General features: G+C 35.0%; 3 protein-coding genes across 6 annotated transcripts; 2 read left to right on the top strand and 1 right to left on the bottom strand.

The window, feature by feature from the left end:
* The first annotated feature begins 575 nt into the window (after positions 1 to 575).
* Positions 576 to 4,432, top strand: LOC132030455 (UDP-galactose/UDP-glucose transporter 2-like). Of its 3 annotated transcripts, none has more exons than XM_059420097.1 (8): positions 576 to 764; positions 1,047 to 1,183; positions 2,353 to 2,381; positions 2,492 to 2,693; positions 2,818 to 3,060; positions 3,146 to 3,247; positions 3,723 to 3,830; positions 3,911 to 4,432. In XM_059420097.1, the coding sequence occupies exons 2-8, from the start codon at positions 1,058 to 1,060 to the stop codon at positions 4,154 to 4,156; spliced, it is 1,056 nt and encodes a 351-aa protein (XP_059276080.1). In that variant the 5' UTR covers positions 576 to 764; positions 1,047 to 1,057; the 3' UTR covers positions 4,157 to 4,432. The 3 variants fall into 3 exon arrangements, with proteins under 3 accessions (XP_059276080.1, XP_059276081.1, XP_059276082.1); XM_059420098.1 differs by lacking the exon at positions 576 to 764 and adding an exon at positions 787 to 894; XM_059420099.1 differs by lacking the exon at positions 576 to 764 and having other exon boundaries at positions 901 to 1,178.
* A 2,866-nt stretch (positions 4,433 to 7,298) lies between these two features.
* LOC132030454 (uncharacterized) lies at positions 7,299 to 16,906 on the top strand. 2 transcript variants are annotated; one of them, XM_059420095.1, is made up of 9 exons: positions 7,299 to 7,488; positions 8,595 to 8,749; positions 9,226 to 9,313; positions 9,646 to 9,880; positions 10,805 to 10,879; positions 13,111 to 13,208; positions 14,076 to 14,201; positions 16,015 to 16,104; positions 16,374 to 16,906. In XM_059420095.1, exons 1-9 carry the CDS (start codon positions 7,429 to 7,431, stop codon positions 16,485 to 16,487), a joined length of 1,041 nt encoding a protein of 346 aa, XP_059276078.1. In that variant the 5' UTR covers positions 7,299 to 7,428; the 3' UTR covers positions 16,488 to 16,906. The 2 variants fall into 2 exon arrangements, with proteins under 2 accessions (XP_059276078.1, XP_059276079.1); XM_059420096.1 differs by having other exon boundaries at positions 7,302 to 7,488; positions 8,598 to 8,749.
* Positions 16,907 to 17,314: 408 nt separating this feature from the next.
* LOC132030453 (APO protein 1, chloroplastic-like) lies at positions 17,315 to 23,402 on the bottom strand. Its single transcript, XM_059420092.1, has 5 exons — positions 23,117 to 23,402; positions 21,072 to 21,200; positions 20,658 to 20,722; positions 18,980 to 19,344; positions 17,315 to 18,341 (listed from the first exon to the last, which is right to left on the bottom strand). The coding sequence occupies exons 2-5, from the start codon at positions 21,124 to 21,126 to the stop codon at positions 17,510 to 17,512; spliced, it is 1,317 nt and encodes a 438-aa protein (XP_059276075.1). The 5' UTR covers positions 21,127 to 21,200; positions 23,117 to 23,402; the 3' UTR covers positions 17,315 to 17,509.
* Between the last annotated feature and the right edge of the window lie 729 nt (positions 23,403 to 24,131).

Genomic DNA, 24,131 nt, shown 5'->3' with positions numbered 1-24,131 from the left:
TAAGGATAATTCTTGAGAGAGAAAAAGGGAGCTCAATTGCAACAGCCTGAAAAGCAACCAAGGAATAGCCTTAGACGAATTTTCATCAACTGATCTCCCTCCCACCCCATAAAATGATTAAATTCAAAGTACTAATGTAAAGACCTTTAATTTTAATGTTAATTCTGACATTGATTTTTCAATTTATTTGAAAGAAATTTAGGTCATTAGAAACTTAATAAATAGTAGTAACTTCGTCTATTGGCTTGCTCATACTGTTAGTGCCAAGTAAATTCGTAGTCGACTAAAGTAAAGCAAGTCAAAATGAAGCAACATAGACAGTGAAAATTCATATAATGAACTTCAACTATGTGTGATTGAGACATAACATTAGTTTTTGTGGTAGAAATTATATAAACACTAATATAAATTTCAAATTCTATCGTTAAATCGTTCTAAAATATGTGGAAAAGTTATAGCGAAAGGGAAAAATATTTGACATTTTAGAAAAAGAGTCATTTCTATTTATAGTGTGAACACGATAAAATAGTAGTAATAAATAAATCATTTAACATCCACAAATAATTATCAACTCCATGAAAATCTAGTAATGCTTCAAAGAGCCCATAGGTATGCCCACGTAAACTTTGTTTCCATCACCTTTCTTCCCATATTTCCTCCCACTTTCAGGGCCTTTTTTTGTTCCTTTAAGGGCCTCATTTACTAGAATTAAACCCAGTAAAGGCAGAGAGAGACCTCAAAAAAAGGAAACAGAACATCTAGAGGTAAACTGTGTAACAAGTCTAGCCAAAATTCTGATACTTTTCTTGTGTTGCAAAGTGAAACTGAATCTTTTCATTCTTTTGTTTGTATTGCTTCTGTGCCTTTCTTTTTCTAACCGGGTTCAGTTCAAGTGTGAGTGTATCATGCAACTATTTGGCTATTGATTTTTTCTTGAATTTCTTCAAAGTTCCAATTTTTATTAACTATTTCGTTTGATGGGCTGTTGATTCTTTCTTGAATTCCTACAAAGTTCCAATTTTTTTTTTAACTGTTTTGTTTGTCAGTGTTTGAGGAGATGAAGAATGATGATCAAGCAAGGTTCTTGTTTGGGATTTCACTATCTGATAGACCCAAATGGCAACAATTCCTTATTTGCTCTTCTGGTTTCTTCTTTGGTTATCTCGTTAATGGCTTATGTGAGGTCTGTTTCATGCTTTCCTTTTCCCTGTTTCAATCAATGTGGTATGGTTTTGCATTTATATGAAAATCTCTTTGTACAACTTTTTTTTTTCATCACTGAATTAATGTTACATTGACCCTGAGATTTGTCCCATAGTTGCTAATATCCTTCTGTTCTAGACGGGGGCGGACTTGGGATTTAAAGTTTATGGGTTCTGAACTTGGCATGAAGTCATAGCTTGTCTTAGTTACTCGGTTCGTGATTATATATTTATACATATTTAATGGATTTTCTTATAAAAATACACGGTCTAAGCAAAAGCTACTAGGTTCATTCTGATGCTCTAGCTCCGCCCCGGGTTCTTGGGGCATATACAAAAAAAAAATGCGGGAGAAATAAAAGAGAGGCGGAGGTCATTTGTCTGTTTGGCTAGTCAAGCATGGCCTAGTTTATATATCTTTGGGTTTGATTACCAAGGAATAGAGACTTTACAAATAAAGCCTGAGATTGGCATTTCATTGCTGTCATTTTATGTGTATGTGGGTATGGTTAAGGTAGCAGAATTCATGCAGATTTAGCGAAAAGACAGAACACAACAAAAGCAAAAAATGTATATAGATGACACAGACTAGTTAAGATAAGGCTTAGTTCTAATACTATGCTTACATTGGGCTGAGTGTTGCTAGGAATCTTTTTGTATGTCAGTAGGAAATGTAGAGAGCTTCTAGTATTAGAGAACCTCAAATTATAGGATAATGGGATGAAATGGATCTAAATAAAGCGAAATGGATAGGCCCTAACTAGTTTGGAATTGGGGCGAAATTGTTCTTGCATAGTGCGTGTAGTGTTGGTATTTTGCATACACTGACATGAAATCTTAGATTGGACTCTTAGTGTAATTCTTGTTTAGTTGACTAATGTGAAACTTTTATTATAATTCATTTCTACCTTTGCTTCCAAATCATAAGTGTATTCCTTAACAGTGCTTATGATGGATTTAGGGTGTGTTCAGTATGGAGGAAACCATTTTCCAGAAAATGTTTGAATCCTTTGATATTCAGTGCTGTTTTTATGATGTTTGTCTCTTCTATTAGCCTGTTAGGCTTAATTTTGTTCTGACTCAGTTTTTAGACAGATTCCATATTGCAATGGAAAGTAAATGCTTGAATTTTCTTATTTGCAATTTGCAGGAGTATGTATACAATCGACTAGGATTCAGGTAGGCTACTGTCTTCCTTCAAATTTTAATTATTTTCTTCACCTTGATCATTACATAATTATTGATTATTATTATTTTTGTGACGAACTTTTTCTCAATCTTGGTTTCAGTTATGGGTGGTATTTTACCTTTGTTCAAGGCTTTGTATATCTATTTCTCATACGTTTACAGGGTTTCACCACCAAGCAAATGGTGAACCCGTGGAAAACTTATGTGAAGCTCGCTGTTGTACTCATGTGTTCTCATGGATTAACAAAGGGCTCCTTGGCTTATCTAAACTATCCAGCACAAATCATGTTCAAATCGACTAAGGTATATTATGAAGAAGACTAAATAATCACTAAAAACTTACTTGTTATACTTTTTCATTACAAACATGTGATGTCTTAGTACTTTACATTGGTCTAATTCTGCTACATTCGTTTTTGGGGTATAGGTACTACCAGTAATGGTAGTGGGCACCTTTATGCCTAGCTTGAGGAGAAAATACCCGGTTCAAGAATATGTCTCGGCCGTTCTTTTTGTTGGGGGGTTGATATTTTTCACATTAGCAGATGCCAATACTTCTCCAAACTTCAGTATCATCGGTGTCATTATGATTACTGGTGCTCTGGTGATGGACTCTTTTCTTGGTAATCTGCAGGAAGCAATTTTTACCATGAATTCCGATACCTCTCAGGTGCTTACATGACTGATTAAGTCACCTGTTATATGTCAAGTATTAATAATCTTAATAATTTGATTGTTGCACTAAAACTTATCAGATGGAGATGCTATTCTGCTCAACAGTTGTTGGCGCACCTGTTCTACTTCTGCCGATGATACTAACAGGAGAACTTTTTGTTGCATGGAAATCGTGTTCTGAGGTTAACAAAGAAATCCCTTACTGTTTCTTTTTAGACTATACCTTGTTCACTTGTTTTATTCGTCTGTCCTGAGATATGGAAAATAACGAATTGAGAAAATACATTCGTTTCGAATGGTTTGATCTAGAGAAACATCTCACTCAATTGGGCATTCCTCAACAGATTTGCTTTAATCTTTGGCAGATTTGTGCAGTAAGAACTACTTAATGTGAAACAGAATGAAGCAACCATTATACCAGCATGCGCCATATTCAATTGATCCTTAGTTATTTACCTCTTTTATATACACAGATTTAGTAAATGAAAATGATTAATTATGTAGAACTCTGTGAATTGGTGTCAGAAATAACACTGCACTTAAAAGTTAAAACCTTTATATTGATAATAATCTTCCTCTGGGTGAACACGTTGAATTTCTCTTCGTCTGGCTGCTGGAAAGTTATAATTAGACTCACATTTGTTGTGTAACTTGCAGCATCCATATGTTTATGGGGTCTTGGTATTCGAAGCAATGGCCACGTTTATTGGTCAAATTTCAGTTTTATCACTCATTGCTATTTTTGGGGCTGCCACTACTGCTATGGTAAATCTTTTGATTGTCTAATCCTCTAATTCTAGTTTTTTAAAATGAAAGAAACGCTTAAATATCTATTCGCCATACAGGTAACAACAGCAAGAAAGGCAGTGACATTGTTGTTATCATACTTGATCTTTACTAAGCCACTAACCGAACAACATTGCTCCGGATTGCTGTTAATATCGATGGGAATTGTTTCGCGGCTCTTGCCTGACAGTAAATCTCCCCCACGAGCTGTGAAATCGGATAACACAACTAGGAGAAGTCATCACAAAGAGGCAAACCTATCACCAGAAAATATTGCAGATGAAGAGAAGAGACCATTAGTGTGAGCTTGAAAAAGAAAATAAGTTTAGTTGCTGCTAACCACTTCTTGTGTTCTATTTTGTTTTTTGTTTTTCTTAAGCCACTTTGCTTTCTCTTGAAAGATTTAAAATTTATATTTTTGGTTGAAAAACACAGGGATATAACAGAATAAAGTTTTTTGTTGAATTTTAGAACTCCCAAAAAAGATTAAGGGAATTCTTTAATTTAGATGGTGCTTTCTGTATATGTAATTATGTATGTATATGGAATGGAATTTAGTATATTCCTTCCCTTGATCCCCATTTCTTTGGTTGATGACAGATTGACATTATTTTCTTCCTTAATATATTGAGAAAGTGGATTCGATTCTAAAGTGTTCAAACCATTTGATAAAAATATCTACATGAAACATTCACGCAACGTTCGAGGAAGATTTCATCCAAGAGGATGTAATTTAGGCAGTTTATCCTGATATAATTATCAGTGGCGAATTTTATCGCTCGAATCCGTGACTTATAGACCACTTGAACCTGTGACATATAGATTTACTTAAACTTGTGACTTATAGGTCATGTAGAGACAATTTTATATTGCTCTATAGCTCATAGAATTTCTTCTCCTGGTGGACTTAAAGTCATAATGCTTATGAATGATTTGTTAAAATTTGTTTCCATTATACCAAAAAGAACTAAGTTGATGATAACCTGAACAAAAAAAGTTAAATAATTGCTATAGTCGATTTAAATACAATGATAATGTGAAAAAAGAAATAAATAAGATCTAATTCAATTGAATTCTCGAAATTCAACTAACTTGATGAGCTTCCCGACTTAACTTGAAGGTGGATTGTTAGTAATTGGAGATGTAATTTTCTCACCTTGATAGTTCATTAATTTCTTCTTGTATCAAGTACAATTTTTTTGCTGGTGTCAAATTTTTTTGCCGGTGTCAAATTTTTTTGCCTATTTTTATAGTAAATTATTTGTAATCTCAATGTTTATATTTATTCTCAATACGGTTTTATAACAAACATGACATGTTCAAGATCACATGACAGAGAATAACGTACTTTCAATATGTTATGTAAATTAAGTTTACGTGTTTAAAAAATTCTCATTAACTCTTTGTCCAAACTACGACCCGTTTGGCCATGGAAATTATTCACTTTTTTCCGGATTTTTTTTTCCACTTTTTTTGAAAACTAGTGTTTGATCATGAAAATTTCAAAATGAAATTTGGAAAACAACCAAAACCTTGTTTTCACTATTTTCACTTTCTGTTTTGACCCTTTCTTTTGTTTTTCCTTTTTCAAATCTTACCCTAAATTTTTTATTTTTATAAATTTAACCCCATTTATTCTAGTATTGGTAGTGTTTAAAACTATTTGTTTTAGTTCTTGTTAGGTTCTTATGGGGTACAATTGCAAGGTGGGATTGTCCGCATAACAAAGTTAATCTTTCTAGCTTCAAATATACAACAAATGTGCTCAAACCTTATGAATGATGATATATTAATGGTAATTTATTGCATCGTTTGATTGAAGAATTTGTTTTCTTCCGGTAAAATTATCCGCATCGGGTATCTACACCCAACAAGTAAATAAATGACACTTGTCATGTTATTTAATTATAATTATTAATATTTAAACATAGTTGACCAAGTATTTTGTAGATGATTTTAATTAATAAAATAAAATATTCTCACGCTATTTCGGTTATCTTCTGCACAATAAATAGATTGAATGTAATTGTTTTATGTAATTGTTTTATATTTCTATGTCGGTAACTAACCACATCCCAAAGGCCATAAGTAGATTGTGTAATCGCTTGTTTTGATTCAACCAACTGATTTTTATGAATTGTTTTGGGTGATTTTGCTAGTTTATAGAAATTGTGGGTATAAATCATATTTCATGGTTTTAAAAAAAAGTACATTCAAATAACTTAATATTATTTGTAAAAACTATTACCAAACACAACTCCAACTTTAAAAATTTCAAATAAAGTGAATATTTTTTTTGGTATCGAATTATTTTCAAATATAAAAAAGATTATTTTTTTGCCAAAATAAAAAATAGCCACATCAATATGAAACAAAGAGTACTAAACACAACCCAAAAATAAATATCATCTCTTTTTGAGTTCTGAAATGTATACGAGTAATGGGTCCCACTGGTGTGTGGCTGGTTCTGTCAAATTAGACTGCTAAAAAGACAGTACCACATGTCCCACGTGAAAATTACACCAGTTTTTAGTGCCCGTTTAATGATTATCAAACAGCTGCACTTAGTGCGTGTCTGGTATGACGAAAATGTTTTCCAATATTTAGGTGCCATTTCGTCATAAATATCAAAAATAAATTTATTTTTTTTGGAATTTTTGAAATTGGAGTTGGAGTTGTGTTTGAACATAGTTTTTGAAATTATAGTTTTTGGTGAAATGTAGTCGTAAAAAAGTGAAAAAAGTAAATTTTTTTAAAAAAATAAGTTTTTTGAGTTTTTGGTATTTCGGAATACAACTTCAAGTTGCATTCGGAATATTTATGGCCAAACGCCAAAAAGTAAAAAAAGTAAAAAAAATTTCCTGAAAAAAGTGAATAACTTTTATAGCCAAACGACCTTATTGTTTGGCTGCACTTTTCAAAGAGGTTTTTTCTACAAAATAAGAGAAAGGTTTTCCATAAAAATTTAACGAGAAACATTTTCGGGGATTCATAAAAACACTCCAACCCACCCCCTGCACGCCGCATCCCCCCACCCCCGCGCGACCCAACCCCACGAGCTCCAAATTTAAAAAAAAAAAAAACATTTTTAATTTTTTTTTAAAAAAGTTTAATTTTTTTTTTTTTTTTTTTTACACCATCCACCCCCGGCCTACCCTACCTGCCAACCCGTACTGTACACCACCAATAGTTGCATTTTTAATTAAAAAACTTCATAGTAATTTTACTTTGAATGTATGCAAATGTTCTAATGATATTTTTCGACTTGAGTACTAAACACAATGAGCAGGCAAACCACTTATTTTCTCGGGAAAACATTTTCTGTCATACCAAACACACCCTTAAAAAACGTTATAGGGCCCCCAACTTGCCATATTCCTCAGCCCTAAATTAATCCAATCCAACGATCCAAATTAAATATTAGTGCACCAAAAACCCAATTCCACGGCCCACATATCTATTTTCCCCTCTTCCATCTCTGCTCACAACTGGAAAGAAGAACCAAAAAAACCCTAATTTTCAAAAAAAAAAAAAAAAAAATGAAACAAAATTAAATTTTTGTTTTTGATTTTTCTCAATGATGAGAGGAACCAAACGATTCGCTCCGTCTGATTCAAAATCGTTCACAGGCGATTCAGTGAGTTTTTTTTTCTTTTTTTTTTCCCATTTTTATTTACTTTCAACTATGGTATGCTTTGTATAATGCTTTGGAACTTGTAGTATAGCCCTAAAAGCTGCTATTTTATGTAAATTTGTAGTTTTTCAAGTTTGTTAAGTAATGAATGCAGTTAAAATTGTTCAAAGGAGGCTTTTTTAGTTAAATTAATAGTTAAAAGATGAGTTATCTAGTTTTGGAATGAATTTGATTTGAACAAAGTGGAAGATACATAGGAATATTTATACAAGCGAGACTATGGTTGATTGATTGATTGATTAGAGCTGCCCTGTTGTTCTAAATTTCTAGTTTTAAACTGTTTGAAAGACGAAAGTTCGTCGAATTTGTATAAAGCATTCTTTTTGTGTATGCAGTTTCTATAAATTCGTAGTTTTCAAGTCTGTTAAGTAGCGAATGAGAGAGGTTTGAATTAATAGTTAAAAGATGAGTTATTTAGTTTTGGAATGAATTGGATATGAACAAAGTGGAAGGTTTATAGGAATATTTATGCGAGCGAGGGTAACTAATTTGGAATGGAGACTATAGTTGATTGATTAATTAGAGCTGCCTTGTTGTTCTAAATTCTTAGTCTTCTACTGTTTAAAGGAGGAAAGTTTGTCAAATTTGTGTAAAGCTAGCATTTTTAAGTCTGGATTTTCTAAAGGTTTGAGTTTTAAGTAGATATTAGGAGTTCTTGACTATTTCTCTTGAAATTCAAATTATTTAGTATTGGAATGAATTGGCTGAAAAGAGCGGAATGGGGACACATAATTCATATTGCTTACCCTAATTACTTGGGATTGAGGGGTTTGATTTGTAAGAGTTGTTGTCACTTGTTTGGATTGGAGAATAAACAAATTTTTAACTTTGCTTTTGGGAAGAGATTGTTTAAATTCCTTCTTTTTTTTTTTTTTTTTTTTTTTTTGAGGTAAAGAGATTGTTTAAATTCTTGCAATGCATCAAGGGAAATGATGTTGATCTTGCATCTTAAGAAATTAGCAAATTGGGGGCATCCTGGTTGTTTAATCTTAGTAGAATCTTTGTGGTTAGTTTGCCCTGACCGTATCTCTCGTTTGTTGGTTTCAAAGCAGATTCAGGGCAAAAAACTAATGGCTGGATCAATTTTTGATTCACAAAAGGCTGAACAATCCCAACCGCAAACAACGAAGACTCCACAGTTAGATATGCAAAGGGCTGAATCATCTAGACAGCATGTGAGAGCTCTCAATACTCAGTTCACAAGGTCTCTCATCTTTCTATTTCAACTACTTAGCTTCTCAAGAAGTAATTTTGACTTGCTCTCTATGGAATTTCTATCTCTGCACATTCTTCCTGCAACCACAACCCCCCCCCCCCCCCCCCACCACACACACACACACACCCAAAAAAAAAAAAAAAGAGTAAGAAAACAGAACTAAAAGTTTAAATAAATAAAAGAAAAGGAAAAAAGTTCTGTCACAGAATGGACTGGGGAAGCCTGATCTAATTGAAAGTCACACTTTCTTTCCCTAGAGTCTTTCTCTATTCTGCCAAATATAGTAGCAGCATGTCAAGCTATGTTTTCCTTGATGTTGTTAACTCACTGGTACTTCTCTTTTATGAGAGTTCTGTTTTCTTCTTTATCTCCGTTGAAGTTGCAAGATTCATTGGAGGATAAAAAGCTTTCGCAGATGTCAAGTCTGTATTGAACTAGTGGATACTACTTGTTTTTGTGAGCAGTTGGGTCCAAACGCAGTTACAGAACCACCCTGATGAACTTTGGGAAGATGGAATTCAAGACTACTTAAACCACTCTTCGACTATCAAGGTATCTTCGGCATCTCTTCACTCTCCAAATTTTTTCTCAGACAGTTAATATGAGCACACTCCAAAGATTCTTTCTTAAATTCTTTGGCTGAGGTTGTGTTGCTAATATGTTACCCCATTTGATGCATTTCTGTATGCTAATTCATTGATGAGATAGGGTAGGTCAACATATTTCTGCTAGATTTTGTTGGAAGAGAAATATCATCTATTGAATACTAGACATGTTTTTTGGTTTTTGAACTCACCTAATATATTTCTAGTTGAGTAAAAGATTTCATGTGAAAATGAACATTCATAGGACTTGATAGCTGTTTCTTATTCATTCAATTGCAGGAGAAGTTTAGTGACATTGTGAATTGGCTTAAAGCTAATTCTTCCAATGGAGAGAATAAATCTGCACTGGGATCCCAAGCTGCTTCGAAGACCCTAGAGTCAGTAATAAATAAGGAGAGTGATGGTAAATTATCTTTTCCCAAACCTGCTGTTCCTGTGGCTAATTCATCTTCAAGTTTTGGTGCATCATGGAGCTCAGGAGGTCTCTTTAACAACACAAGTCCCTTTTCATTTGGTGAGTCTTCTTTATCCTGGATGCTTTATTTTTCTTCTTTTTCTGGTTCTTACTTTTTTTTTTTTTTTTTAAATATTCTGGTATCTTTGTTGTTCTAGCAGTGTAGGAACAGAAAGTATATTAGCTTGTTCTTCGACAATTTAGCTCATTGCTGCTACGTAGCAGAAGCTATGTAAAGAAAAAATCTGAACTGTGGTGTCATTTCTAATGGAATATAAAATTTAATACAACGCCTGTGACACTTTTCTGATGTCAGTTTCCTGCAGTAGCTCTGTGATAAATGGACCAGTCATTTAGGATTTGTTAATCCTCATTACATCTTGGAAAGTGGCTATTATAATATCATAATTTTTTCTGAAGATTGAAACTAAAAAATCTTGCACCTGATGCATTATAGCCTAATTCAGCTGTCAAAAAGGGATGGGATGTGTGGTTTGCGAGCTATTGCACAGGAGCTGGGTTTACCTTGTGCGCACCCGAAGGGTAGTGGCTGCGGGTTCCCATGTCATTGGAAAAAAAAAAAAAAAAAGGGATGGGATGGACCAATTATTTTCAATTTACCAATTAAAAAAAAATATTTTCAATTTACCTAATGTTGTAACCTTTCCAGTTATAAAAACTCTATTCTTTTGCTTGACCGACAGTAATCGTACTGTGTGGTGGAAGAGATACAATTAACCAGTTTTCCAAAAAAATGTGTTGTGTAAGAGATAATTGGGAAAAAGAAGTGACTGCATCATCAACTACTGTTATGATTAATTAATTATGTTTTCCTCCACTCAAGTCTTTTCCATGCTCATATAATCTTTTGATTTTGTCAACTATCTTTTAACCACATTGCATAGTTTTATCTGAATGTATACATGACTGTAATACTTCACTTTACAGATTTATTTGACTGCTGAACTTGCTAATCCTTTTTAGGGCTCCAATCTTCAGTACAAACCCAAAATGCAGTACCTGCGAAAATTGATACTGCAAATGATGTCCAAGATGCTGGTAAGATTTGGACCTTTCATGTTTCAGTTGATTTTTGCTGGGTCAAATTATTTGTTACCACTTTATCTCTTGTGCTTCTTGAAACTCATCATGTGGTCATTATTTTATTTTGCTTATTAAGTCCTCTAGATAATGGTCTCTTTTCCTGTTTGACATAGGTATATCAATGATAGATTAGTCCTGGGTTTTTTTCTTTCATCATATGAGAGCTGTGTTCGCCTTATTTTCATATCATATACAAGATTGTTGATGATTTATTAGCCAATTCCTTTTTTTTTTTTTTTTTTTTTTTTGGTTGAAGTAAGTTGTTGCATTAAAAGATTTATTAGCCAATTCCTTTGGGTAATGACACACAGTCATGTGGCCATGCGCCTGGTTAGCCTTTTCTTTTTCTTTCTTTTTTTAGACGTTTTTTAGTTTGAGTAGTTATATATCTGAACTGTAAGGTGGAGGTTAAATGCCTATTGCTTTGAGACTGTAACATTATTTCTGATTGTGATGCCCGGGCTAGTTTGCGTGGACCTCGACTATTCCATTGGGTACCCGCAACCTCCCACTAGCATAGGTACCAAATAACTCTGCTCACCGAGGCTTGGACAGATTGGAAGAAATCGCTTAGTGTTTTGCGATTTGCCATTTACCACTAGGCCACGCCCTCAATTCTCCCCTTGTTTAATTAAGGAAGACCCATTATTTTCTTGTTGCACCTATTGGAGCAGCCCTCTACAGTAGAAGGGAAATACCATTGTCTTATACTCTTATTTCCTTTGGGAATTTCAGAACATGAGCTTTGGAGTTGAGACAAGTGTCTGTTCTTGTTTTCTCCAATTCAATTTTTTTCTTTTGAATCTCCAATTCAATTAAGTTCCAGAATTTTGTCACTTAAGGTTACATCTTGATCAGTGTTTTAAAAAGCGTTTTCTGGGCGCGTACCAAAAACGCCCCAAGGCATACTGCCAGGGCGTGAGCCCCAATGTTCTGGGTGTTCATTTGGGGCGGAAGCCCCGAGAACTTTTTCAAATTTGAGCCAAAGTTGCTAATAAATCCTTTTTAAAAAGTTAAGTCATAGTAAATTCTCAAATTAAAAATCTCAAAAAGTCAAAAGTTTCTTCTAATTGTTTTTCCTAATTTCATATTCATTTTCTTTGTGGTTTACGGAGTAACAGATATACTTTAGACCTTGTATGCAATGTGCAAACTACAAAGCAAAAAGTTTTGTCCTCCAATTCTTACAATGCTTCCTTGCTTGCATTTTCCTTCTTTATGCTTTATTTTCTTCAAGAATTTTTAGCATTCTTTAATTTATCTTTTTCAAGATAGTTCTCAGTTTTAGAATTTCTTTTGGTATCGCTCTAGTTTAGATAATGTTTTGAAGATTCTATTCTGGCTATTTGTATTATAATGAGTATTAATTTGTTATCTAGTTTTAGGTTTTAAAACAATTACTTTATATTATTGTTATTTTTATCTTTGAATTATTAGTATTGAGTATCATTTTTACAACTCTAATTCTGTTCCACCATGGTCATGTTATTGGTGTAATGCATCTTTGCGTGATTCACTTTTTCAAGATATTTTTTAATGGTTCATGCACATGTTAGTATGTTAATAATAGATACATACATTTGCCTACTAATTTTATTATTTTTTCATAATTTTAATTTATATTTTAACTACTAATTTTATTATTTTTTCATAATTTTAATTTATTTTTTATTTATATGTTTATTTGATTAATTTTATAAAATACTAAAAATTAAATACCCATGGGGCTTATGCCCACGCCTTTCAAAACACTGATCTTGATGTAACAGATAATGGTAGGAACTATTGACTAGTGAGGGAGAACAATATTGTGTAAGCACAGTGGTATCTATTTCTGAAAACAGGTCAATCTGAGACTTAACTTAGCCAAGATATACCTAGTGTTAACCATTTAAAACGGGTAGGGTTTTGTTTTCCCATTTTCTGTAGCATGGCAAAAGAAGTGCGACGGGGAGAAAAAAGAATACCTTCATACACACAGTTTATATATAAACTCTTGGTCGCTCGCTGACCCTGTATATGATTTCTTTATAGACTAAAGAAGTTGAAGGAATGCAATCAAAAGATTTAATCTTAAAAAGTTTTTTTGGACACTATTCTTTTTCTTTTTTCACTATTGGCTACGGGAGGTTGTGAGTTTTTTTGGTTTGTTCCTTAACTGGTGGAGGTTAATTTTTGCGATGCAGAAGATGAAGTGGAGCAGCCAAGCAGCCCTTCGGTGAAGAAGACTGAAGAAAAGGGAGTCACTGTAGTTCATGAAGTCAAATGTAAACTTTATGTGAAGGTAATATAGTACAAGTGCTTACTCATGTTCAGAAAGAAATATATCGTGCATAGTTCTTTTTGGTGCTGAAATCATATTACTGGGTGGTTATAACAATAAAAAATCCTATTGCTGGATGGCTACTAACCATTTTTCAAGTCTTTGAACTTCAATATTCTTTAGTCTGTGATGTATACTACTATCATTTAACACTTCTGATTTTTATTTAAACTGCATCTCTCGACAATATTTGTATGATGAGTAGCTTAGGCATGTCTCATGTCAACAATGACTGATCGATACTGAACTGTAATGGTCAATTTTGTTCGAGGCATGGAATAGCTGATACTCTTTTAGTCTTGCAGCATTCTGTATTATAATAGTTATAATGCTCTATGACATGTGCAAGGGTAGCTTTCAGCAGGTGCAGCACACTGAGGTGGCCATTGAGTCATGTCGGATTTGTTGTATTCTTTTGTGTTTTGCATGTGTGAGTCTGCATTTTTTCCTGGATTAGATTGCTATAGTTCTTGTTTAAAAGGACATTCTTATGCTAAACAAAATCTTTATACAGATTGTTTCATTCTGTGATCTCATATAACAACTTTTATGGAGAAGGTCTCATAACAATTATAACCATTTTTTCTTGTGTCGTTTAACCCTTTTACTTTGTTCATTGCTGTCAGCCTTGTCATCAAGGCACTACAGTTTCATGCTTTCTAGTGGATCGCACTATAAGTTTGACCATGAACATTCTTTTCCGGATCCAAATTCAAGCTATTGACTTATTTTATATGTATAAAAAATTGTGTTGAATTTGGCTGCCTGGCTTGATCTGTTATCTGCTCCAGTTATGACACTTATTTCTTTCTTTTTACATTTGCTCAGTCAACTGATCCAGCGGATAAAGATGCATGGAAAGACAGGGGGACTGGTCAGCTTTCTATTAAGTGTAAAGAAGGTGTTAGCAGGGGTACCCGGGAATCCAAACCAACTATCTTGATACGAAATGATGTAAGTTCCAGACCGTTTCTTGCTTCCAGTGCACCCCTCACGCCATCCCAAATGAAATAATTTTCAATATACCTTAGTCCCAACAAGGAAATATATCCTTTTGACTCTTGCTTTTATTTCATTGGGTTTTTAATAGGAAGGGACGCTTATAGTTGTCAGTTAAAACTATAAAAGACAGAATTGTAAAATGGGGAATGGAACCATTGAAATTCTTATTTGGTATCTCTTGCAACACACACAAATGATCATCAATTTAACATGAATGTCACTTGAGGAAAATGCGTTAATGGGTTCCTCTTTCAGGACTTATTCCAATGAATTAACGCGTGTACTTATCAAACAAAATGTCTACTTTTGATGTCTGCTCTTTTGCAAGTTTTATCGTCGAGTTGAGGAGGATTAGGTGTTTGTAAATTTTTGCTGCTGCCCATTGTTTAGGAGAGTTTGTTTTAAAATAATGAATTTTCCTCGTTGGGGAAGGAGGTGAACAAAGGATATTCCAGCTGGTGTAATGGAAAAATGCTTTTACCTTATTCCTTGGACGTGCTTTATCCTAACGTAATATTTATCCCGAACCAAATGTGATGGTTTCAATCTTGAAATGTCTCAAAAAATTTGGAAAAATAGTAATATTTCACAATATGCAAGGATAGACAAATCAAATAAAAACCGTGGTCTAATACATTTTATCAGTCAAGCTCTCTCTAGCTTGAAAAAGTTAGACGTAGATACAGAACATAAATTTCCAACAGGTTATTCAACAGCTCGAGCTCGGGTTGCTTTGCTATTTGAATCGCGCTCAAGAAATGATGAACCAAGTTGAGCTTGTAACCAATATGACCTAGTGTAGTGCATGAGCTGGCTTCTTTCATTTTCCACCTCCTAACTGGGTTATATACGTTAAATTCAAAGATTGGTTTCTCTGTGGTGATTTATAGTCTAGGTTGCGGTTGCAGTATGTTCAGCTCAACCTTTGGCTTTCCCCTCTCTTTGTGGTTCTTTTAAGACAATAACTAAGATAACATCTGCCACAGCCTTAGTACCTATGCTGGTAGGAGGTAGCATCGTAGCAGGTACCTATGCTGGTGAAAGGTAGCAGGTAACTGTGACAGTCAAAAGGTAGCAGGTACCTGTGGAATAGTTCAGGTGTGCACGAGCTACCCGGGACACCTCTGTTATCAAAAATAAAAAATGAAAAGATAAGAGCAAAGATAACATAAATATTGGACGTTTGGTATGTCATTTACTACAGGAGCCGTACTGAATTGGTCGAGAAGACAACAAGAAGACAAAATTTTCACTTCTTTGACTTGCCACTCCAAAGCGAACAAAGGAAAGGAAACAAGATTCTTAGGTGCTGTTTGGCCATAAAAATTATTCACTTTTTCCCGGAATTTTTTTTCGCTTTTTTCACTTTTGGGCGTTTGGCCATAAATATTCCGAATACAACTTGAAGTTGTATTCCGGAATACCAAAAACTCAAAAAAATTGTTTTTCAATATTTTTTCACTTTTTTACAACTACATTTCACCAAAAACTACAATTTCAAAAACTATGGTCAAACACAACTCTAACTCCAACTCCAACTTCAAAAATTCCAAAAAAAGTGAATTTGTTTTTGGTATCTATGGCCAAACGCCTACTTAGTCTCTCCCTACATTTTTCTCTTTTTCTTTTCCGTAGTCTCTGAACAGGCCTTGAGTTTTACAAAGTGTCTTTTCCGTATCCAAGTGAGATAAATGCTAGATATAATAACTTTTGTACTTGTCGGAATAGATTATGCCTAACGTATCTCTTTGCCTACTTGTTGCAGGTTGGAAAGATATTGCTTAATGCATTGTTATATCCAGGCATTAAAACAAACTTGCAGAAGAACTCCATTGTTGCAATATTCCATACCTCGGTAATACATCTTAAGCAAAAATATCCGTTTCATTCTTATAAATGCTAGCCAGCTTGAACAACTCCTGTATGTGGAAAATTTAACGCGCATGATTCTTGAAACTTAGATAGTTGAAAAAAGAAGTTTTCAAGAATGTGCAATTCAGCACTCCTTTTAACTACCATGCTTCCAGTTTTCTCAATTTACTTGGGCAATAAGGCTAAAAGTTGAAGAACTTATTTGTATTTGTTACTGCACTAATTGGTTGACTGTATGCTTGTATTTCTTAGGGTGATGGTGACAACGATGATGTTGTCGCACGGACATTCTTGATAAGAACAAAAACAGAGGAGGATCGAAATAAATTGGCATCAGTCATCCAGGAACATGCTCCTGCTGCCTGAGAACTACCCTGGCAGCAATTTTCTGTTTGTACCATTACCCACCTCCGGGAAGGACGGATGCTTGGAATGGATCGCCTTAACTCTTCGACAGTTTCGTGGAAGACTCTTGACGGTCTAGCAGTTAAATTATAACTTAGCTTATTTTGCAGGACAAATGTACTGATCCTGCAATTGTGGGAAGTCCTGTCCCATCGAGAGGCTTTTATACACTATTGTACAGAGGAAAGATTCGAGATATGCTAGTGCCCAACAGAAGGAAAAGAAATTGTACCCCATTATTATTGTTGGGAAAAAGTAGTACCTTATTTCATTCAATTTTTCCATCTTTCCCTATCTGTATTTTTCAGTAGCTAAACGCCCTCAATGGCAAAATAGGCTGCTATTACCAAACTTAATCTATTTGTGACACTTTTTGAGTATTGATTTTATGAACTACAAATAATATAGAATGATTAAAACCTGATTTAATGAACTCTGAAATATTATACCGTTGAAGTACTTAAAACTGCTTGTAGAGATGCCACTTCGGTATTTTCCATGCACAGAGAGTAGAAGTTGGTGTGGCCGAGGCACGCAGGCAAGTACATAAATGCTAATTACTCGAAAGAAAGGCTGCTCCTGTTCCTCAAGCTAACCTCTGAAGCATAATTAAAGGTAGCTACTGGCAACAATCTCATAAACTGTATTTAGTAACAGTTAAAACTTCAAGTTGACTGCTATGGTGAATTGCAGCTGTGCTTTGTATCTTGCACCACTGTAATTTCGTAGTATAACCAATTTCCTTCTAAAAGACTAGTAGCTAGACAAAAAAGAGTACGCCTGCCAAATTGTGAATCTTTCTGGACTACATTATGTGGACATCGATATTCCAAGTTGAAATGGGTGCACATTACAAAAGCAAAACAGACTGCAATCTCACTAGTTACTTTACCCATTCGAACAATATCATTACTTCTGCATCTTAATACATATTTATAACGCAAACATTGCGTACATAAAGCTCTGTACAACAGTTAGGAACCTTACACGACTAGGCGACTCTCTTCACTTTCAGGGAGCACAATATCTAGCCTCATCATAGGCTTATACTTCTGAGGTACTTGAGCACCAGCCTGCATACAGACTTCAACCACAGCTGGAGCCTTCCCATAAAACCTCTTCAGTGCACTCCTCAATGGGGGTCCTTTTGGATCTTGAACATGCCACACATAATTTGGGGGAAATACCTCATCCACTGTTGCATCTTGCCAGCCATGTTTCCCGTCCCGCCATTGGTGTTTAAATTCACCGCAGAGCTTAGCGTTGTGACCCCAAGGCCCCACATGGACCTCCGAACAGTACCCACAAGCTTTGACAGTGTACTTCTTCATCAACTTTGTCACCCCCCGTTTCACTTTCTCATATGCATCAATAGTCTCCTGGGCAATCCGTGGCACCTCTGACTCCAATGGTGGAGCAAACCGTTCAAAAGACCGATGGGTGTCAAGGTCCAAAATAACCGAACTTCTGTCTACAGAGGGCCTAGGCTCCTCAACTAATCCACCTATGTCGATCACTTTCTTTCCTATCATTCTGATGGGTTTAGTCCTTCTCCGTGAAGGATATCCTGGCAGATCCAGGCCAGCTTGGATGCAAAGTTCTACAACTGCTGGAATTCTGTCGTAATTGAATCGTGTCTCATGTTTAATGCGCGTGCCAAAAGGATCATACATATGGTATGACTCGATAGGAATTAGCACATCATTAATTGAACCTTTTACCCAGGAGTGGAAGCTTCTGCGACTACTGTTGGTTGGGCCAAGGCAATCCTGAATCTCATGACCATTTTGAGCAACATGGATTTGTGAGCATTCACTGCAGGCAAAAATAGTAACTTAGTAGGTGTTTGGACATGAACTTGAAATTATTGATTTGGATGAAGGATGATTTGTAGTTGAAATTGTGTCTGGTCATAAGTTGCAAACAAGGATTTGAAATCAAATTGTACTTTTCCTCGTAACCATGAAAACCCACAATTTGTAAGAACTATTAGAACTTCCCCAACTCTTATACAATCTCACCAAACGAGCAAACGTACCTAAATTAACGATTAACAATGGATTCCTCGCAAAAGCATCAACTGATTTTTGGGTGTGTTTTGGTTGGCAAAGTAGGAGTTGGATAATTACTTTTGTAATAAAGATGGATCTTTTTTTGGAAAATCTAAAATTATGGTCCAAGTTTTAAATTTAAAAAAAAAAAAAATTGAAATCACAAAGTTGAAGTTGAAATGCTATCTTTGAGGTGAATTTGGGATTTGAAATCAGAATTGCATGTTGTAGTTGAAGCTTTATATAAAATGTGATAAACAAACACATTTGAAATCAAAACTTGAAATCGTGATTTGAAATCGCATGTCCAACGGCACCTTAGTTGATAGAGAAATGGCATAATTACTCATTTCAAAATATAACACGCAATAAAATCAACAGTCTTATTCTTTAACAAGTTACCTACAAGCATGGACAGGAACAACGTGGAGCAGATGAGCAAGTCCTTTAATCAAAAGTTTCCAATCATCTAACAATTCGTAAGCCACCGGAATTAGGTCAGGTACAAGCAATCCATTCTTAGGGGGTTCAAGCTTCTTTTCTATTCCCGACTCTGCCAGCTTCTTATCAGCCCTAGCAGCCTGCTGAATTTTCTTAAGAGGTATAGGATAGGGCTTCTTTTTTTTCTTGGGCAGTACTGGGGGAAGATCCACATTCTGCTGCACAGCTTCACGTTTCTTAGAGTTTCGACCTTGGTAATGCCTCCTATCAGAACAAAGAATGGTTCCTTGTCTTCTTGGACCAATTGCATGATATTTTTTATCGAACTGCAGCAAAAAACAAATACCTTAGCCTTCAGATGAAACATGAGGAATAATACAAGGCCGAGGAAATACAAAGTAAATACAAGGGATTGCAAGAACCATAGGGCCAAAGTTCTCAAAGCATTCCGCTATCAATATGTTTAACCAAAAAGCAGCAGCACTAAATGCAACACCAGAGTTTACTTCAGAAGAAGTTAAGGATAACTAAATGAATGAACTTCAGATATAATTTTTCCCGCACATGATTATGAAATAACTTCCTGAAATGAGAAAAGAATGAAAGTAACAGTTGACTGCTTATATACTGTCAAATCATTACGGCTTTGATCTTAGCAGTAACCAGAGATCTTGTAGTGATGAATTATGGATATTAAGATTAATATTTCAGATAGTTGTGAATATCTTTCAGAAGATTTATCCTATCTTTCGGATTGTTGTTTAGGTCACAAAGCCTACAAAAGATATGAAGTTATGAGAAGTCCTGAAGAAGCCGAACTATGAATATAAGTAAGAACACAAGATGCCAAATTTCTCCAATGGATCACGATTATAATGATGAAGAAAATGAGTTCAAAAGAATTATCAAAAGAATTATCACTCAAGTGAAGAGCTTGAGTTGGAGTTCTGTCTTTTCTCAAGACATTACTGAGTGCTTGAGAAGATTCAAGTATCTTCAGAAAAAGTCATTTAATTTAAGAGCATGTACATGTAGGATACTCAATTTTGTTCTTCTCTCTCTGAAATCGTAGAACTGTACAGACATTCAGCCTAAATCATGATGCTAATGATAGAGCCAAGAACCCATTGATTGATTATGACAAAATAATTAAATTATTTTTCTTATAGTGCCATAACAGCGAGCATTTGCCAAATTCAAGATTTCTTGGGACAAACAGCACTAATAATTCCCAATTCCTAAATTCAAGATCCGTATCAACTTTAGACCCGTCAGTAACATACAGGAGAATGCCCTAAGATTCAATTTGTCTGTTGGAAATTATCATCCTTACCTTTAAGCAAAAAAATATCATGAGACAAATGATTTCACCAACAGTACTCAAGGGTACCAATTACTTGAAACACAAATCTGAATATATTATCCTAGATACTTGGACAACATTCAGTCAAGAGACGAGTTAAAAGAGGCACATCACAACTTACAAGAAAGCATAGTACTGAATAATTTACATATATGAGAGTATTAGTAGCTTCATATAATTATAGCTTGAAAGCAGAGAGTGGAAAATTCTGAAAGCAAATAAAGCGACCAAGTATTTGAGCAGAAGGGCATAATCTATGAAAGAGGGAAACAGAACCTTCAGCAGAAGAGGATAAGCCCATTGCTGAGGCTTCTTATACACAACCACACCAGGGCACGCACCTGAAAATAAAAGCGACATGAAATATTTTCCACAGAGGTCATATTGTTACTTGCATTCTTTTTCAAAAAACCCGGTACTTTGTGAATCAATGAGCTAATATCGATTGTTATTGTTCACCTAGAACATCCTTTTTCTAATTTAATTAATTTTTTTTTAAAAAAAAAAAAAAAAAAAAAAAAAAAGAAGGCCTTCAGCGCTTATTGCCCAATAAAGGCATCAACAAAAACATTGCCTTAAGCCACTGGTAAGTGGTGATTAGTAGGAGAAAAATGTTTGAATCCAATATTCTTTCAAACTGAAATTTCAAAGATACTAAAGAGTAAACAAAGAAAAGGCCTGAAGTTGAACCATTTTGAGAGGGACACCATGAAGTATAAGTCAGAGCTGAAATATGCTGTAGCATCTATGTGTTCTTGCTTTCTGTCTGCCTGCTAGCTCCAGTGAGAAATCAAATTTTGCAACTCAAATGGTTGTTCCCTACAAATTGAGCAGTTCAGGAATTAAAATAAGATAATTACAAATTCCACTATTGAAGGCTGGAGTTACCATAGAAAGATCATCATGGAGCAGAACTTAATAAAATATTTACCAGACACACTAATTAAGTTACAGAAGCAATACAGAACAGAGAACATAGTAAAACACAATCAGGTTTGACAGGTACTAATGAGTCCTCTCTTTCAACATACGTTCACCATTATCATCAGCAATCAATACAAAAATGCATATCTTTTTTGATGACATGGGAACCCACAGCCGCTACCCTACGGGTGCGCACAGGGTAAACCCAGCTCCTGTGCAATAGCTCGCAAACCACAAAGGAGAGATAACCCGCACTAGGCAAGCCCTGTGCGATGAGCTCAACCCAAAAGGCAAATTCCCTGCTGTTGTAGGCAGGGGGTTTCGAACCTGAGACTCCATTATGAAAGCCCCATGCCCAACCAACTGAGCCACCCTTGCGGGTAATACAAAAATGCATATATTAGAAAAAAATTAGGAGTTATTGTCCAGAAGATCAACCAAAATGTACCAAATAACTCTCCTGACCCTAATAAATCAGCAACTTCCTCATAAATATACTCATATAGACCTAAAGTGGTGAAGTGCTTAAATCTACATATACCACCCCAACACTTTGGTATGCCAATGGTTTATAGAAGTATTCACCAAATGAAACTACGAGGCCAAATTTTAGAGCTGAGACGGTTTTTTGTAAAATCGTCAGCTAGAGAACCGCTCAGGGATGCGATTCATGTTTCAATTATCCACTATATTAGTAGAAAAATTGGGATCTTAAAACTGTGTTACTAATACTACAATGCCCCAAGATTTTTCACTCCTTTTCCTTCTAGTTGAGGCAAGAGGGTTTATATATACATCAAATCTCTTTCAATCAATGCGGTCTCTGTTAGGGTGTGTTTGATATGGAGGAACATATTTCTAATCTCTTATGTTTGGTTGGTCAAAATTTTTGGAAAACATTTTATTTGGGAAACGAAGTTTCAAAAGTGACATTCCATATTAATTGACTTCTCCCCACCCCCCAACATACCCCACTCCACCCCACCCAAACACCCCTATCCCCACCCGACTCCCATAATATTTGCCTAAATTATACTCCATATGTTTTAGGACAATATATTTTGATTACTTACCGGTTACCAAATCCGAGAAAATAAGTAAGAAAATCACTTATTTTTTCCGAAAGACATTTTCTTCCTAAACACACTCTTACTTACTAGTATTACTTTTTCCAATTATTATAAGCTTTAGTTGTACTTGCTCTTTTCCAGCCATCTTTTGGGATGCCACCAAATCTCAGAGAGTCACATAGGTAATTCACATATAGCATTAAAGTAACCTTCCTCTCCCCTTCTTGGCAGAAATGGTTCGGGGTGCTCACCTTAAAATCAACAAAATATTTATTGCTTTGAGTAGGATTCGAACTCAGCTCCTCCATGGCTTAGCCAAAAGACCACAACCTTTTAACCAGAGCACCAAGATCATTTATTGCTTCTTGGGTGCTATTTATTATTTTATACCAAAAGTTCAATATTTTATATATGCCTACATAGAGTATCCGCCACGGTTAATGGGTGCTCGAGCACCAAAAATTCATACATGGGTGATGGGTCCGCCCCTGCCTTCTTCCTACCCCAACCCACCCCACCACCCACCTCCCTCTACTCCAAGCATTCTTGACCAACCGTTATCAACCGTTATCCCATAAACCTTGGCTTGTCCTACTATCTTCCATTAAAAATCAAGAATCCACCATAAATGAACCCAAAATCCCATCTTTTGGACCCCCAACAGAAAAGGAGAAAGAAAAAAAAAATCAAATAAACTAATTTAAGGGCGAGGACGTGGGGTAGTGAAAATGTTGAGCTTACCTCAATTTCTTGAATCTATGTGGGAGACTCTGCTACAACTGGTTATGCCACTGAATTTCTTTGAGCTTTATACTATAGTTTGAATGGTAGATGAGTGTGCACTGGAAAAGCTCTGAGTTTCAAAGCTCACTAGGATTTAGCAGATTATTAAGCAGTTGAAATGGTTTACAATTGAGATAAAGTTGAGTTTTTTGTATAAGCATGTAATTATTAGTTTGACCCATGAACTTTGAAAAGGGTAAAATATGTAGCCCTCAAGCTTTCCAAAATTATGTATATTCCCCTTTGTTCTTTAATGTGTTCTTAAATAGGGGTGCTTATCGGGCGGTTCGGTTGGATAATTATGCATAACGGTTCGGCTTATCGAATATCGGTTTTTAAATATCTCAATCCGCTAACCAACCAATAAGATATCGGTTGGTTCGGTGTGGATTTAGCGATTAGCGGTCGATTTATCGGTTAATCAATAAAGTATATGAGATTTTTTTTCCTTATATTGCTCGGACTATTGCATCAATACAAAATTATCAAAACACAAAAGGCTCAATATTGATAGTGTATAGGTTGGAAACTCACATTTGACCCTATTTGCTTCACATCGCAAGATTTAAATGGATGTATTACTCATGGTGGATATTCTTGGGACACATGATTTTAAATTATTGGAAACACGAATTAAATTTTCACTAAAGTATCGTTATTAAACAAACTATGCAGATTAAGTATGATATTTTCATACTAAAGCGTGTCAATGTCCATAAAAAAAACTTAATTCTTTCAAACAACCACTAGTAACTCTATCTCATTCTCATCTTCACCATAGAAAAGGGAAGAAACATCTAAGGAAAGTAAAAATGTTTTGAATGATTCTAGTTGATAACATGAGAAAATAAGAAACAAACACCGAAAGTGACAATAAGGAAAATGGAAAGCTTGCTACCATGTTGCGGGAAGAAAAATGAGTTTTAGGCTCAATGATTAGTATTTCCAATCTTTAGTACTTTATATACATAGA

This window comes from Lycium ferocissimum, chromosome 9 (assembly GCF_029784015.1).
Source record: "Lycium ferocissimum isolate CSIRO_LF1 chromosome 9, AGI_CSIRO_Lferr_CH_V1, whole genome shotgun sequence".
Taxonomy (NCBI): Eukaryota; Viridiplantae; Streptophyta; class Magnoliopsida; order Solanales; family Solanaceae; genus Lycium; species Lycium ferocissimum.
Note: the sequence above shows the minus strand (reverse complement) of the source record. Positions and strands in the feature narration are given on the sequence as shown.